The 17185-nt window shown below is 35.1% G+C and overlaps 1 protein-coding gene across 5 annotated transcripts in view; it reads right to left on the bottom strand.

Moving 5' to 3' along the window:
* Nucleotides 1-1137: 1137 nt before the first annotated feature.
* The window catches only part of LOC126826645 (77 kDa echinoderm microtubule-associated protein), a 59939-nt gene continuing 43891 nt past the window's right edge, over nucleotides 1138-17185 (bottom strand). For all 5 annotated transcript variants that reach the window (XM_050555607.2, XM_050555608.1, XM_050555610.1 and 2 more), the window contains 16 exons: nucleotides 14807-14882; nucleotides 14064-14213; nucleotides 12517-12586; nucleotides 11127-11228; nucleotides 10477-10632; nucleotides 9786-9950; nucleotides 9196-9354; nucleotides 8520-8633; nucleotides 8016-8153; nucleotides 7586-7717; nucleotides 7120-7276; nucleotides 6319-6419; nucleotides 3872-3959; nucleotides 3432-3527; nucleotides 2886-3016; nucleotides 1138-2304 (listed from right to left, as the gene is read on the bottom strand). In XM_050555607.2, the coding sequence (XP_050411564.1) occupies nucleotides 2164-2304; nucleotides 2886-3016; nucleotides 3432-3527; nucleotides 3872-3959; nucleotides 6319-6419; nucleotides 7120-7276; nucleotides 7586-7717; nucleotides 8016-8153; nucleotides 8520-8633; nucleotides 9196-9354; nucleotides 9786-9950; nucleotides 10477-10632; nucleotides 11127-11228; nucleotides 12517-12586; nucleotides 14064-14213; nucleotides 14807-14882 (1976 nt within the window). In that variant the 3' untranslated portion in view covers nucleotides 1138-2163. The remainder of the gene's footprint in view (nucleotides 2305-2885; nucleotides 3017-3431; nucleotides 3528-3871; nucleotides 3960-6318; nucleotides 6420-7119; nucleotides 7277-7585; nucleotides 7718-8015; nucleotides 8154-8519; nucleotides 8634-9195; nucleotides 9355-9785; nucleotides 9951-10476; nucleotides 10633-11126; nucleotides 11229-12516; nucleotides 12587-14063; nucleotides 14214-14806; nucleotides 14883-17185) is intronic.

Genomic DNA, 17185 nt, shown 5'->3' with positions numbered 1-17185 from the left:
GTCCTACTGTTCTGCTCCTAACCTGGGCTAATGAAGACGGGCATACGCCATACAGTGTGCTATGAGGGAAATTTTGCCCAGGCAGCAGCGTTAAGGCCTACTCTTATATCGAATCCCAACTGCCAAGGGATCTTTTACGTGCACGCCAATGTGTACACAGGACCTTGGTTTTCCGTCCCATCCGAACGACTAGACAGCTGTCCTTGTCAGGCCCTCCGTCCTGCATCACTGACAAGGGGGCAAACCACGCCTGATTCAAACAATGAGCCTTGATTACAATTTGAGCTACTGGGGATTTAACACCTCTATAGAAAAATGAATAGCACTATTGTGGACTGGAATTTATATGTTACCTATCTGCCTTTGGCAGGACCACTGAAGAAATTGTGTGAAATCGATTTATTTAATGTCCACTCCCACTGAGATGATATTGCAGAAAAATTTCAACAAATGGTAGATAATATACTGATTTGATTCTATGAAAATGCTCAGTACACTGGATAAAGAGTTGGAGTATTCTAAATGGTAAAAACTAATCATAATCTTCCCAGAAAACAACCAGGGGCCCCTTTATGTTTTATTAACAATTTTATTATTGACTGCATTTTTGTGAGTGAGATGGACGATGACCAAAATATGTCCCTTATTTCACTGATATTTTAACCAGGGGCCCCATACAAGCTTAATCATGGCAATCAAATAATACAAAAAAAAATCAAGGAAACGTCTTTATTAACATTGAAAATACAACTTTATAAATATAGTAAAACAATACCGTCTAAGGTAATAACGTGCAAATATATATTAATATATTAAAGCCTTCATAATTATAATCAAACAGTTGAAAGCATAACAAGGAATCTTAACAAGTATTTAGACAATTCTTTTAGTAATAGTATAAATAATAAAATATCGTAATGCATGTAATTCACTTAACAGCAAATATTATTTAATGTTTCAACATGGAATGGTAATGACTTAATTTTACAGTAATTAAAAAATATTTAGGTCTTTTCTATAAAGTCTGGAAAAGACCCACAGATTTGTAGACGGATCAGGGTTAATTGTTACAAAAATATCATGTCTGCTTTAAAGGTTTGTTTGGTTTATATAATAAGCTTAGGTCTATATTTTCACTGATTCCATAATATAATCACAGTTTTTGGGTGACACTCCTGTTCTCTTTAACTCAATATTATCTTAATATTCAAAATTAAATTAGAATTCAATATTGGTTCATTTCTATCAAAATCGATGTTGTTATCTTGCCATAAAAATATGGGATCCAATATTTAAGACACAGGGAACATTTTAAAATCAGTACAGAAATTTAAGTACTCTATGGACATAATGATTTCTAGTGTCATTTGTAATGAACAAAGAAAAACATATCCAAGAAGACAATTTGGAATTAATTGAAAATGGCTGATTCACAAACAACAATATAATGGACTAAGCAGGTACAAAGGACTGTCATTCAATTTGCACTGTTTAAGTATTTCATAAGTTATTTCATAACTGATTAGAAATTACAATATTTAAAAAGTGAATGTAAATCACTTAATATACATGTACTCTCATATTACATTAATATACACTTTTAGACCCATTTTCGTATTTTTTAAGGGTCCAAAGAAAAAAAGTTATGCACCCTCTAAATATGACATCAATGTTAACAGTTCAGACCTAGGCATATCCATCAGTATACTTATTGTTCATTGCTTGTTTTACTGCTACCTGATAAAAGCAATAGGAAAGTTATATATCACAGGTTACTTCTAATGATGTAAAATACATACATAAAATATACAATAAGTTAAACAACATTTTGTGCAATGACTAGATTTGTACAATATCCATTTACAGTAGAAAATACTCTATTAAACAGTTTGTGCTATTCTTTTAAAATAAAGAAAAACATTTTTTTTGTTAAAAACATTTGTTTGTTAAAATAGATAATTAATTTAAAATCGGAATAGGTTTTCAAAAATATTAAGTATAACAGTTAGCTCGAAAAAAAAATAGGCACATAATACACAAACTGGTTAATTAAAAGGCACAAAAGTATCTATATAGATGTTGATAAAATTATACAAAACTAACGAAATGATGGATTAAAATATTAATCTACATATTTCAGTGAATTAATTAAGTTTTTTATCATTAATATGAACTACGATTTGTTAAAGACCACTGGAACAAGGCTGCATCATTTCCACCACTGGCTACAACACATCTGTCAGATGTAGCAAAGGTAACAGCTGTCACATTATTAGAATAGACCTTCAGATTTCTGAACAACGACTGGAATAAAATAAAATTCTACATATAAACATCCTTGATAGTTGGCTTCACAGAATAACTTTAACAATCACCAAAACTGGCCTAAATACCTGCTATATCTTCAACACAATACCTTGGTCATTTTGAGACAAAACATATGGTCATTTCTATTTCTATATGAGGAGAATTTTGCCTGGACAGTGGACTTTCTCCTACTGTTCTTTGATTAGCAACTGCTAAGGATTCTTTGAAGTGGACACCACCTTCTGAGTGACCTGGTCAACCATAGGAACCACCCCTGACAAGTGGAGGTTCTTCTGGATCTGCTATTGGGGGTGCAACTTGGTTGACTCAGTATCACTCAATCCTTATAGTGTTGCTAGACGTGTGCAATTTCAGACTCAGGCTGGCTTTACGGGTATGCATTGAGATTATGTGAGATTCAAGGTATCTCTGTGTGAAATGAAACTCAAAGTTGCCATTAAAGATCAAACCCAATTAATAACTTTGATTATAATTATAGTAATTCTTTGAAACTTATAATGACCAAACTAAAAGCTTGTGTCCAATGACAACAAGTTGTTAAGCTTTTATAAACTTACCGATGGTCTTGAACTGGGATATTTGTAGAGACGTATTCTCCCTCTGTTGTCACCACATACAAGATATTCTCTTGAGTCTGAACGTGCAGCCACATTTATAACTTCATTACCTTCCAGATTACTCCATGGACCTACACAAGAAATTGAAAAAAGAGTACTAAATTATAATTATTGCTGTACACATTTTCAAACTTTGGTTTAAACAGTATTTTATTTCTTAGTGAGTCTCAAAATTTAGAGATTTGTAAGCAGATTTCAAGGAAGAGACATTTCAATTCGTAAACGTCTCATATTAGTGGTTGATGTATCACAATTTACCATACCTTGAGCAACTGACCAGTTTATGAATAGAGATACAAACTGAATCACAGTGCAGCACCTGAACGACAATACAATAAATAGCATTGTGATTGGAGCCGCAATACCAAGTAGTACTTTAAATAATAACAATCATAATTTTCAACAGTCAGTTTGACTGCTCTGTGGCACTATATAATAACAATTAAATATATTTTAGATTTACAATTAATTTATGATGTAAATTACCTATTAATGAGTGACCAACACTACATGTTTGAGTAAACCAATCAACATCTCTCATTGTCCGTGCATTTTTCACTTTCTGCATGTTTTCAATGTCCCCTTAAATATAAATATATTTTAATTATCTACTGTAAGTTTTGTTTTCAAGAGTCACTAGTGGTCACATTTGAGACTTACTGATTTTAAATTTCAAATTCCTAGTTTTATTGCTACTACCATCTCTTCTACACTCTACATTGGTTATTTTGAGACTAACATCTGGTAATTTCATAGTTACATGTGCTATGTGAGGAAAAGAATTTTGCCTGGACAGCCACACATGGTGTAACATTCTTTTATTTAAACAGAAGCAAGCTATGAAACTTCACCAGCTCCCTTCATTGCACACATCACCCCAGAAGAAGAAATAATTACTGACAATAAATATGCCTTTATATACTTACAATATACTAGTTCATAGTTTTCAAGAACCGTTTGTAGATAACGGTTATCACATGACCAATCGATCTGACTCACAAATGCAACGCTATTCTGTGAAAAAAAAACCAACAAATGTTTATTCTAATATAAACATGCCCCACTGAAAGTTAACACTTACAATAGTGTAATATTGTTGGAATTGTCATGAAAACGCATTAGATGTTGCCATTAAGACTTAAGAGTTATGTTATACATAACTCTTGACTTGAATCAAATGCCAAGTGTTTATTGTGCCCTGACGACAGTCGCTTAATCATAAACCAAGTGTATGTCATGTCACCTAATTGAAATATAAGTGTATGTTATGCCGTCTAGGTACATCACCTACTTGAAAACTAATAGTATAATATACTAAGCAGCAAAAGGAACGTCAGGTTGGTATGGTACTCTGAATAGACGCCTTGCATAAAACTTGCCAAATGTTTTTATTGTATATTTGTGACCACATCTCCAACTTTCCCTGAGTAATAAGGCTCCTTCCCAAACACAGAATTTAACCCAGGAAATGTTCTCAAAAATGCAATCTGACTTTTGAGATGGTAATGTGTTCTCCATGATTTTCATGTAATTCATGCTGCACGTGTGGTGCACTGGGACCAGCCCTATACAATGCACCCCCATACCTGGTTGAATCATTCACACTACATCGTCAACAGTATGCCACAACTCACGACAGCTCAGAGGAACCAGGCGCTTGGAAGACTCGATGCTGGCCACACTGCCCAAGCCGTTGCCAATCACTTCCAGGTCAATTTTCGGACCATCTACAGGCTTCAGCAACGCTTTTGGGCCACCAACACCACGGATGATCGACCCCGAACTGGTACACCAAGGGTTACCACAAGGCCACAAGACCGCCATGTTGTGCGACAGCACGTGCAGAATCCCTTCACACAGGCATCCGAGACAGCATGTCAGACAGTGGGAACACACGACAGACCCATCAGTACCGAAACAGTGAGCCGCATCACACCAGAAAGAACATCCATTGACGTGGACCGATTCTCACCCCCGCCATCGACGTGAACGTCTACAGTTTGCCCAACAACACCAGAACTGGCGACACAGGCAATGGAGAACTGTTCTGTCCACAGATGAGAGTCGGTATTGCGTATCAACTGCAAATGGCAGGACCAGAATATGGTGTCGACTTGGTCAGCCTTATTCTGACCAATGTGTCATGGGGAGGTCCAACCATAATGGTTTGGGGGTGGAATCGGCCTGAACCAGAGGGTGGGTCCTGTGGTGTTCCAAAATCTTGGTCCAGGGAGAGGATGCGACATCACAGCAGTCTGCTACATTGACCAAGCTCTCAGACCCTACGTCATACCACATTTCACACATCATTGAACCAACATTTTCCAACATGACAACGCCCATGTCCACACCGCCAGAGTTACTCGGGACTTTCTACAGCAGAACAGTGTCAACGTTATGCACTAGCCAGCCCTTATTCCGGACTTAAACATGATTGAAGATCTTTGGGATAAAATTCAGAGGAAACTTAATAACGTCGTGCCAAGACCAAACACAGCCGATGGATTGCGCCAGGCTCTTCTGAGAGTGTGGTTCCAGGTGCCAATGGCGTTCATCAATCGTCTGGTCCACTCCATGTACAGACACTGCACACACTGCTGTTATTGACACTCGCAATGGACACACGATGTATAGACTGTGTACAGACTCTAAACTTTCTCGTAATGTCTTGGAATTGTGACGAATTAATCACTAATGTGTCAACATACTGTTCACAATAAGTTGCTTTGATCCATTTAGTAATTCGTTTTCTAGAATGATTTGATTAAAGTGCCTCTATGATTTTGAAATCGTACTGTCGGGTTTTTTTTGGGTTTTTTTTTTGCTGTTTAGTATACAAGACAAAGTGCATGGTAAACCACTGAGGATTGTCATCTAATTGAGAACTAACAATAAAAATACATTTACCTAGCTGACCATTAACAGTATAATATGTATGTCACTGAGGAATGTCACCTTTTTTAAAACTAAGCTTACATTATGTCACAGAGGCCAAAGCTAAATATTATGACTCTGAGCTGTTCGCCAAGTGAAATCTGTGCGTATATTATGTCACTGGAGACTGTCACATAATCCAAACTAAGATATTATGTCATTGAAGATGATCACCTAACCCAAACTAAGTGTATATTATGCCTCAGAAAACAGTCACCTAAAAAGAAAAAACTAATTGTATACAATGTCCAGAATGGAACATTAAATCATTTGTATCTCAACATAAGTTTTATCTATTGTCAGAATATTTTCAATGAAGACATGTAATCCCACAAAACTAAAGAACAAAAAAAATCCAATGAAGTTAAAAAAAACAACATTTCTTCAACCAAAATAAGGTTTAGCCTTACGAATTGTAGTAAGATGATGCTGGACCTACCTTTAGAGCTGCTGAGTGTGTTTTAAAGAACTGACCAGCACTGTTGATTGTAAAAACATGTATAAAACCATCATATCCACCAATAGCCAACATATTGCTGTCTGTAAATAAATCATATTTATCATCAGAACTTATTTATGTGGTAGAAACCTTGCAATACTAATCTAGATTCATGTATGTACGTCACATATAGTTTACAGTGTGGATTTTATATTCAGTTATCTCACATCCTCTGTACCCCCAGTTGTATCGATCTGCTCCACTAACCCCTAGGTACATCCATGGGGTATTCATGAATTCAAATTATCTGCCCATGATGATTTCACTGGCCACGTAGGTTGATTCTACGAACCAATCAAAAAACAGTTTACATACCAGTGTAGGTGTCCTGGTTTATGCTCAATCATGATAAAAAATTTGCAAGAAATTTAACATCAAAGAAGTGACATACACACAAAAAGATGTCCAAAAATATTTTGACAAAGTTTACAACATCGATTCGGTGATCTTATTTGCAAAAATAATTTGCAGATAATTTGAGTGTCTCCTCCGTGAATGAACCCAGGGGACACCCAGGATGGTTGTCTCACTATCATATGACTAATTCTATTTACTATGATTATGTGTATGTAGCAAGCAGGGATGTAAATATGCCGTGTGTGATTGTTCATATGTCTAGGGACGCCTAGATTGTTCTGTCCTCTGTGCTGTGTCGAGTTGATTTGGTCGCGAGGAATTCCCTCTGGCTCATTCTTGTGACTTCAATATTTGGAGTTAGTATACATCAATGACTATTATTACCTGGACTGAAGTTCACAGCATTTATTTGGGCTTTACCAACTTGTGTAGTTGTGACTTGTGAACCATCCTCAGCTTTTAGAATAAGCAGGCGGCCATTACTGGTACCAACAGCTACTAGAATACCTTTTGGGCAAACAGCCACAGATACACATGGTGTCTACAAAAAATATTAAATACTCAGAAACCATTGGGTAAAAATGTATGTGCTGCTGAAGGTCAGACATAAAATATAAATACACTTTATTTTAATTGAAACAATGATTAGCTGCTCAACACTAGACATTCAATAGGCCCCAAAACACAGAATAGAATGGAGATAATGCCTCATGAACACAATTCTTCATTCATTCTATTGGTTAAAAATAATCAGTATAACTTTCCTGAAAATTGTAAGTAATCAATACCCATAGAAGTTCGACAGGGTGAAGTATATTTTTGTTAATAAAAGGAAGAAAAGACTACTTACATCACTTTGTACTCGCCACATAATAGCATGTGAGACAGTTGACCATTTCATTACAAGTTGATCATGACCTGCGGTAATAAACGAGGCTTCATTCGGAACACTTGCAATAGCCCAGATTTCTTCACTATTACCCTGATTGTAGAAAAAAACCCAGCATGATTATATTTTACTTAATAATGACTTAATTAATACAAGGTATTATATTTTATATATATTTATTAACATGTCTTATTTAATACAGTTTAATCAAATTTTACTAATACACATTCTCAAGAATCTCACTGCATTATATTCACCCTTTCTAGAACACATGATACCACTTAAAAGACCGCTAGCTTACAAGACCGCTAGCCAAGAACATCATCCTTTTTTTGCATGTTCAAAGAACCCAAGAAAGTTTACAGAAAACAAAATCATAAAATCCCCTTACCTGTATTACAAATCTAAACTTATGCTGCATGGAACCCTCCAGAATACATGATTTCGTTGTAGCTATTAAAAGATTGCCATCCTGACCACCATTGTTGCGTGGTACAATAGCTCTTACATTACCAGCTACTTCAGGTAACTAAAACATTACAAATATAATTCAGAATACAACATATTTTGATGTAATTTGTTAATATTGAAGGAAACAGAAACTTTTTGACAACAACCTCTTGTGACCCAATCCGGCGGCTGTAAATACCAACCAAAAATGTGCGACTAGTCAAATTTAGAAAGAGAAAGATGATGTTGGTATTCAATGTTTCCAAAATTTACATATTCGTTGACATTTGGTTATAAGGCATAAATGTATTGATATAAGAACTGCACTGTCCATATGAAATTGTATGGTGCCAACCAAATTTAGTATTAATGATCGTAATATTCAAACAATAATACTAATTATAGATATTTCATGATATAAATCCAATACATATAGATAATTTACCATTCTAACTTTGACTTGTCTGAAATCGCCCATTGGATCCCAGGCTTTTAATTCATTACCACCACCTGACAGTAGAGGTCCATAATCCATCATAAATAGAGAATTCACTGATTTCTACAAAATATCATTTAATTAAAAAAATATATTTTAATCAAGAGGCACTTGAAAAGCACAACAAATGAAAAGCACAGATGTTTACATCTTTTTACTCCCGAGACAATCTCAACATTTTAAATTTATTCTAAGCACAAAAATACGTTTTAAGATTCAAACTCTTTAAACTGCATCTTGAATTTAAAGGATTTTTAACATAAACATATTTTGCCCCATTTTCATGTTCTAAATGCCATTCAAAATTGATTTGCAGCAATCTCGTTACAAGTGAATTGAAAATTATGGTATTTTGGCTGTACTTGGGGTAATTTCTGTGGTGTGATATTTCACATCTATAAAAGAAGAAAAAATGAAAATAAAAAGCCTATTCCAGGTCGCTATTCATCGTTTCTAAATCTTTGATCAGGACAGTTGGATATCGGTCAAAACTTCAGTAAAAATGGCTAATTATCGGCAAATACAGATGTGCTTTGATAAAATAATAATCAGCCGATACCAATGTTTAAACAAATAATCTACAAATGTGTCAATTAAAATATGATATAATACAACATATAGTTACCCTGTGTGCATTTTTCATTTTATCTGATAGATTTCGGTTAAATTTAAAGCTTTCATCAGACTGTTTTTCCCATACAACTATAGAGCCATCAGAATCTCCTGTTAAAACATCACCAGTTGGAGTAAAACATATAGATGTTACAAGTTTGGGTGCTCCATCCTGTAAAATTCAATGGTCAGACAATTTATAATATACTGACAACCTTCAAAGACTTGAACAATCCCAGAAAATTTGAACAAAAAATCTAAAAAACATTTACAAGAAAAGTGGTCCGATGGTCAGGTAGATAGACTGGGGTACGGCCAATATATAATCATAATTATTCTAGTTTTAACTAGAGTGACTTCTGAAAACTTTAACAAATGATGACAACGATCAACTGCCCTTGACATTGAACTGTCCATACTGTTAGCTGGAGAATTCAAACTCTTTCCTGAAAAGCATGTGTAAGTACGAGCAAGAGTGAACAGATATATGTGCAATATAGCTATAGTTTCCTTTCGATATCAGTAGGCCAGTGGTTAAGCTAATCCAACCCATCCAATCCGCCAAAAACCTAGCCATAGTGATTAAGTTTTTTAATCTCTTACCTCAAATTTCCCACTTAGCTTATCTTTGAGAATTCTATAGACATCTTCATTTTCATCTTGTTTCCAGAATAGTTTCCAGAAAAATACATGTTCTTTACCATATGTAATAATAATTTGATCATTATCAGGATAGAAACTACCCGATGTTACTGTGTTTGGTGTGGTCTGCAAATAATCATTTATCCCAGTTCATATATGTATAAAGAAATAAGTCAAGGACGTCCTGTATTGCCAGGTTTGGCATTGAAACCCTCTAATATAACCTCCAAAAAACAAATGTGGTTTCCTAGAATACATCTTTGACAATAAGAAAACATGTTTGTCCTGCTTTCAGATTTTAATCATGATTCTGAAAAGAATTCCAAGATGCTGTATTTGAGCCAAAAACGGAGTCGCAAATGGACTAATGAAGGCATGCACGCATACACTATTGAGTGTGCATTGAGGATAATTTTCTCGGACAGTGACACTACAACCAACTCTTATTTCGAATTCCAACTGTCAAGATGCACGCCATTGTGTACACAAGACCTTGGTTTTTTTTCCATCCCATCCAAATGACTAGAAACTATTTCTTGCCAGTTCCTCCATCCTGCATCACTGACAAAGGGAAATTTGACAAAGAATAAAGATAAATAACGAAAGCAGTATAATTGAATACTATTACAATGAAATATTCCTGTAAACTTACTGTAGTCCAAGCAAGTCGCTTAGCTCGGGGTTCTTCATATCGGAGCTGGTCATATCGGAGCTGTTCATATCGGGGTTGTTCATCGGGGTATAAATCCCAGACACTAAGAACATGTTTATCACTGTCATCAATAGCCATCAACAATGCTCCTTTACTCTACAAATAAGGTTTATAATAAATGTAAGTAGATCAATATATTTCCAACTAATTTATATAGTGTTCTAAAATAAATGTTTCAGCCTGTCTTTATAGCTTGTAAGTTACCTCAGTTAACTAGATACATTAACAAATCACTCAATAAGAATAAGAATGAAAAATCTTCAACACCATGTTTTCATTGTGCTATATATGGGGCTCTCACAATCAGGCTGATAGCTAAGAGGGTATGGGCTGTAAATACACATCAAAAATACCATACACCCATTCATCTACGTCATTACAGGGGTTGTTCCTTAGATAATTCTGAATTTTCGATTGCAAATTGAGGTGTTCTCCAAAATTTATATACTGACTACTAAAGCTTATGATTGAATTTTTATCTCAAAACTACATGCATTGCTGCAAACCCCCCACATAATGTATCTATACTTTGATACTATCAAATTAAAATGAAAATATTCCTGAACAAAAAAAACCCCTCATCTACTTACCTGAGCTGAGAAAGCCACAGTAATAACAGTTCCATTAAAAAAGTCATAACCAATAGCGTCAATATCACTCAATGTTATACCATTCCAGATACGTACGTGTGGCTGCAATAATATACCTCAAGTTAGCAATGCAAAGTGTGGAAATAGGCACACCTTGAAGCTGTTTCTACGTTAGCTTATCCGAAAGATAAGGCGTGCCTTTAAAAAAATCTGATCTGTCATCTTTACATGCTCAAACAAAACTGTTAAAAGCTGCAAAACACTAAATATTGATATGGTTCATCCTCTCATGGCCCCAATGATTCCCACTAAATTTGAAAAGAATCTGTTAAAAACTATAGCCCCCACCATGTTCACAAGATTTAGAGAAAAGTGGGCATAACTCTGGTATGGAAAGTCACGGAATATTTGATATTGATAGGGTTTGTCCTCTAATGATCTGTCAAAAACTGTAGCCTTTATCCTATTCACAAGCAAATTGTTGACGGACCCACAGACAGGGTGAAGACTATGTCCAAACTATGTGTGGGCGTATAAAAGGTATAAATATTGTTGTTACAATTGTTCTGTTTGTTTGTTTCTTATGAAAGGTAAATTATTATCTGAATTTTAATATTCTACTCAAGTTCATTCTGAATAAAAAATACCCTTGAATTTTTCGATAATTTATCTACATTTTCCATGAAAAGTTATATAATATATTATGTTGTTAGTTTAGTCACTTTGAAAATCATGAAAACATTTCTGATATAGTCAATGTAAATCATAAAAAATTGTGATACAGTCACTGTGATAATCATGAAAAGGTTTGTGATGTAGTCACTGTGATAATCAGTGAAAGGGTATGTGATGTAGCCACTACGATAATCATGAAAATGGTATGTGATGTAGTTATTGTGATAATCAGTAAAAGGTATGTGATGTAGTCACTGTGATAATCATGAAAAGGGTATGTGATGTAGTTATTGTGATAATCAGTAAAAGGGTATGTGATGTAGCCACTACGATAATCATGAAAATGGTATGTGATGTAGTTATTGTGATAATCAGTAAAAGGTATGTGATGTAGTCACTGTGATAATCATGAAAAGGGTATGTGATGTAGTTATTGTGATAATCAGTAAAAGGGTATGTGATGTAGTCACTGTGATAATCATGAAAAGGGTATGTGATGTAGTTATTGTGATAATCAGTAAAAGAGTATGTGATGTAGTCACCATGATAATCAGTAAAATGGTTTGTGATTTAGTTATTGTGATAATAAGTAAAAGGGTAGTGATTTAGTCACTGCAAAAATCATGAAACGGGTATGTGATGTAGTTATACCTAATCATAAAATTTTTAGTCCTTCAAGATTTAAAAAAAAAAGAAAAATAGGAGTTATACATACTGCACAGTCCGCTGATTTGCCTCCTAGTTGTCCCGTTGCAATTATACATTTGTCAGGATGTAATGCGATGCTACAAAAATAAATTGTAAATTAAAGCATATTTAAAAATATTAGTCCCGTGAAGGAACACAATAGGGCAATGTTTAATTACATACAATTGTATGTCCTATGTATTTCCAGTTCATTTACTAATGCCATTTAAACAATTTTCCTGCTAAGGAGTTTGGTTGATTATTTTTATTTCCATGTTATCCACGAAATAATATTGAATTTCAAAATTTAGAAACTTGATTTAAACATACATTATGCAAGAGCTAAATCTGTCTATTGCAGGTCTTTCTTTAGGCCTGAAATGTTATCTAAACTATTAATTAGACATTAATTAACTTATCCAGACCATAATCAACTCTAGATGGCATCGCTAGCCTGCGATCTTAAGTGGATTGTGAGCCGATTTACTGCATAACTTTCCTTCTCCATTAAACGATTAAATGGATATTCGAGACTATGCTGTTTATCGTACTGACTTTAGTAATGATGACCGAGGCTATGCAGAAATTACATTCGCTTAGTTCCTGGTTCATAGTGGATCAATTTGAATGAAATTTTCAGCAAATTGCCTTTACGTTATCTAGTTTTTAATTATTATAGTGAGAACCACCAACTCGTTATCAAATCTCCCATAATGTATCTTTAAGTTTAAGATCAATATTTTTGAGCATGCTTTACCAATAAAAAAAAAAGTATTGAAGTAAAAACAAATATTTTTGTAACTTTTCTCTCTAAAACAAATTCTTACTAAAACATAAAAAAAGGGTTATCAAAATTATTTTACTGCTTTTTTGAATTTTAACAATACATAGCTATTTATCTAATAAATAAATAATATCATCTTTCCTGAAGACAAAAATAGCATCTCTCAAACAAAGGACATTTAACAAAGGAATATACAAAATTTCTGGATACATTTTATTAAAACAAATAAGACTGTACCTGGAACGGAATTGTTCATTGCATGAAACTTCTTTTTGTTTTATAAAAATATATCATAGTGTGGCTCTATATTGATTTGATGGTAAGGTGAATAATATTGAAGGGAGACAACTACCGGTTTAGACACTTTTTATAAATGACAATTATTAACCTGCATTGTCTTTAAACAAGGGCATTTTTTGGATGGGGTAGATATTGTTCTATTACCCTATATGAGACAAATTACATGACTTAATTAAACTCAACTAAGATAAATAAAACCCTGCATCCCACTTAAAAAATCAATTCAAGTATAAATATTTGGGGCTTTTTCCATTCCAAAAAATTTGCTTGGTGGGTGGTGTCTTGGCACATAAAATTCTAGGAAATGATTGAAAAATATTGTAGATTTTGAAAAATAAAAACTAATTAGGAGTTTGGCCAGTATTCAAAGAGACAAAATATCCAGACAAAATGTGAAATTCATGACTGACTAATACGGAAAACCCTGTCAGGAGGCAGCATAACACTAAAATAATTGAATGGGTTTATCAAGAAGCTTATACAAAACTTACCATGTGACCTCCTCGTTATGACCGAGGTAATGACGTTGTGTGTCGTCTTTTCTGTTGTAGATGACGACAACAGCTCCAACATAATACACTATTTCACCTGTCTTTAATACTATTAGATTATCTCTAACGTCACGACCCCGAAAACCATATCTGAGTTATGTTAAGGATCAAAATATGAAAATAATTTCCAAATTGGGAGATCCTTTACCAACTGAATCTCTGGCCACCAACAGGATTGAACTCAAGGCCTCCTGATTAGTGCGATAGTGTCATACTCACCTCGTCACTTGTTTTCAAAATTAATAGTATTTTTTTCTTCTTGTAAAGAACATTTCTTATCACAAATTACATATCAATTGTTGTGATATCATTTCGATTGACCAGTTATCACTCTCACTAGGAATAATATAACCAATTCGGTTTGAAAATATCATATTAACAACTTAAGAATAATATATTGTTAACTCATTGAAAATAACTCCCATCTTCATTAGCTTGCCCGGTGCATAAAAGTAAGATGTTAAACCCCATTTTATTTCATTTTGAAAAACAACTGAAATTTTTACGGCTAAAACTAGCATATCGCAGGAGATTTTGTAATCAAATTACATCATATCAAACTGGCAACAGACCTCAAATTACTTAGCAATGTAAACTGTAAAACATATACCCAACACATTACCCTTTATTCAATGATTTCTTTCTCTCCAAATTTCATAAAAACTACTGTTTATTAAGGATACACCCAATCTAGTGTCAGATTCATGTTAGGTTCTTTACCATCGTCATCAGGATCGGGTACAGATGGTGCATGAAACTCTGTAAAATAAATATATAGAACTAAAACAACCAAGCTTGCATGGTAAACATAATGCTAATAGATAAATATTTATGACAGGTAGCCTAATACAAAGTAGTTCCATTTTTTCAGTCCACTGAGGGAACAGTACGGTGGCCCATATACGACTTTTAAATATTTTTTAGTTTTGGGTTTTGTTTTTTAGTTTTAGGTTTGTTTTTCAGTTCTCACCTAGGTGAAAACGTTTTCACCTAGGTGATAACTTATCACCTCGGTGATAACCTTTTCACCTCGGTGGAAACGTTTTCACCTAGGTGATAAGTTATCACCTCGGTGAAAACCTTTTCACCTCGGTGGAAACGTTTTCACCTAGGTGATAACTTATCACCTCGGTGGAAACATTTTCACCTAGGTGGAAATGTTTACACCTAGGTGGAAATGTTTACACCTAGGTGAAAACCTTTTCACCTCGGTGGGAACTCACGTGTTACTAATAGGTCTCGTTTTCATGTGTACAAACAGGGCGGTTCCAAAGAAGAGCGCAAATTAACTACACAAAAGTGACCACGGGTATGACTACATTCGGAAAAACAAGAAAAGTATATCATTCAGCAAAAGTGACGGATCCTGCCTGAAAACAAAATATATTTGGAATTAAAAAATACATAAAACAATTTGATTGATTAATGTTTTATGCGCTCAATATTATTTCGCTTATATGGCGATGTTGCCAGGATTATTGGGGTTGGGAGGTGTTAACCGGGATCGATGCCCGAAGGAAGCCCCCGACCTCACCTCAAGTTGGTTCCTGGCGACCATCCCACCTAAGGCCGGTCGAGAATATTCCGGTCGACAAATTTTGGTACTTTCCCTAGTGTTGGATCTTGCGCCCTCCTAAATTAAAGGAAGTATATATCTTGGGTTGTAGCGGAGGCCCCAACTGAAGCATACTTTATTTTAGCTTATATATGTTCACTTTAAATATAAAGTATGCTTCATACGAAAGACGATAATATCTACTTCAAATTGTTTTTGTTTTCCGATATATAAGCCTACCCTTACATGTTATGTTGCGACGTCACCCTTTTGACGATCATGACCCCATGTGGAAACAGAGGCGGATCCAATGGGGGGCGCAAGGGGCGCACCCCCCTAATTTTCGACAGTGCCCTTTTTTACTGCTGAAAGTGACTGTTCTCAGACCCAAATATGTCCGTTCCCAACCCGTTGCAGGGATCCCAAATGACTCAAACCATCGACTCAAACACACCAGTTTGGTCTAATTAGTGCTTCCACTTCCAAACGAATTCTTGTTGTTCAGCTGACGTTACCCTAATCCTTTAGGGTGACTATAGACAGACATCAATGATAGCATCTTGTGGAATCGGCGGCATATACACTCATGCCCATCACTGACGCGCATGAGTGCAACTTGATGTAGCATTGTTCCATGTGTGGACAGTAGGCCTACACAGTACAAGTTACAAGGCTTAAAAAGTGAAGTGGCTAGGGAACAGATTCGTCTTTTTTCCCCATAATGCCTCGCTCGCCTTGACAATTTTCGAGTCGCATGTTCAACTGGCTTTTTTGCTCGATTTTAAGACTCTTTTTCAACGATTTCCGAACGTTTACTTATTGCTACAGATGCAGGAAAATGACGGATAATTTCGGCGTGCCCCGTCTCCGCGGTCAGTGCCCTCATTTTGCGGCGCCCCCCCCCCCTTTTCAAAATTCCTAGATCCGCCCCAGTGGAAACATCGGAACAAATACAATTTTAGGTAGATATCGTCTTTCGTATGAAGCATACAAGCTAAAATAAAGTATGCTTCAGTTGAAAGACGCCACATAAGCTTCAGTCAATCAATCGATTAACATGACTTTATATTTAAATATATTTATCCTGATGGTATCTTTTGTTTTCGGGCAGGATCCGTAACTTTTGCTGAATGACATACTTTTCTTGTTTTTCAAAATGTAGTCATACTCGTCACTTTCTGTGTAGTTAATTTGCGCTCTTCTTTGGTCCCGCCCTGTTTGTACACATGAAAACGAGACCTATTAGTAACACGTGAGTTCCCACCGAGGTGAAAAGGTTTTCACCTAGGTGAAAACGTTTCCGAGGTGATAAGTTATCACCTAGGTGAAAACGTTTCCACCGAGGTGATAAGTTATCACCTAGGTGAAAACGTTTCCACCGAGGTGAAAAGGTTATCACCGAGGTGATAAGTTATCACCTAGGTGAAAACGTTTCCACCGAGGTGAAAACTAAAAAAACAAACCTATAACTAAAAAACAAAACCCAAAACTAAAAAATATTTAAAAG

This window comes from Patella vulgata, chromosome 7 (genome assembly GCF_932274485.2).
Source record: "Patella vulgata chromosome 7, xgPatVulg1.2, whole genome shotgun sequence".
Taxonomy (NCBI): Eukaryota; Metazoa; Mollusca; class Gastropoda; family Patellidae; genus Patella; species Patella vulgata.
This window is presented reverse-complemented; position numbering and strand designations above follow the sequence as displayed.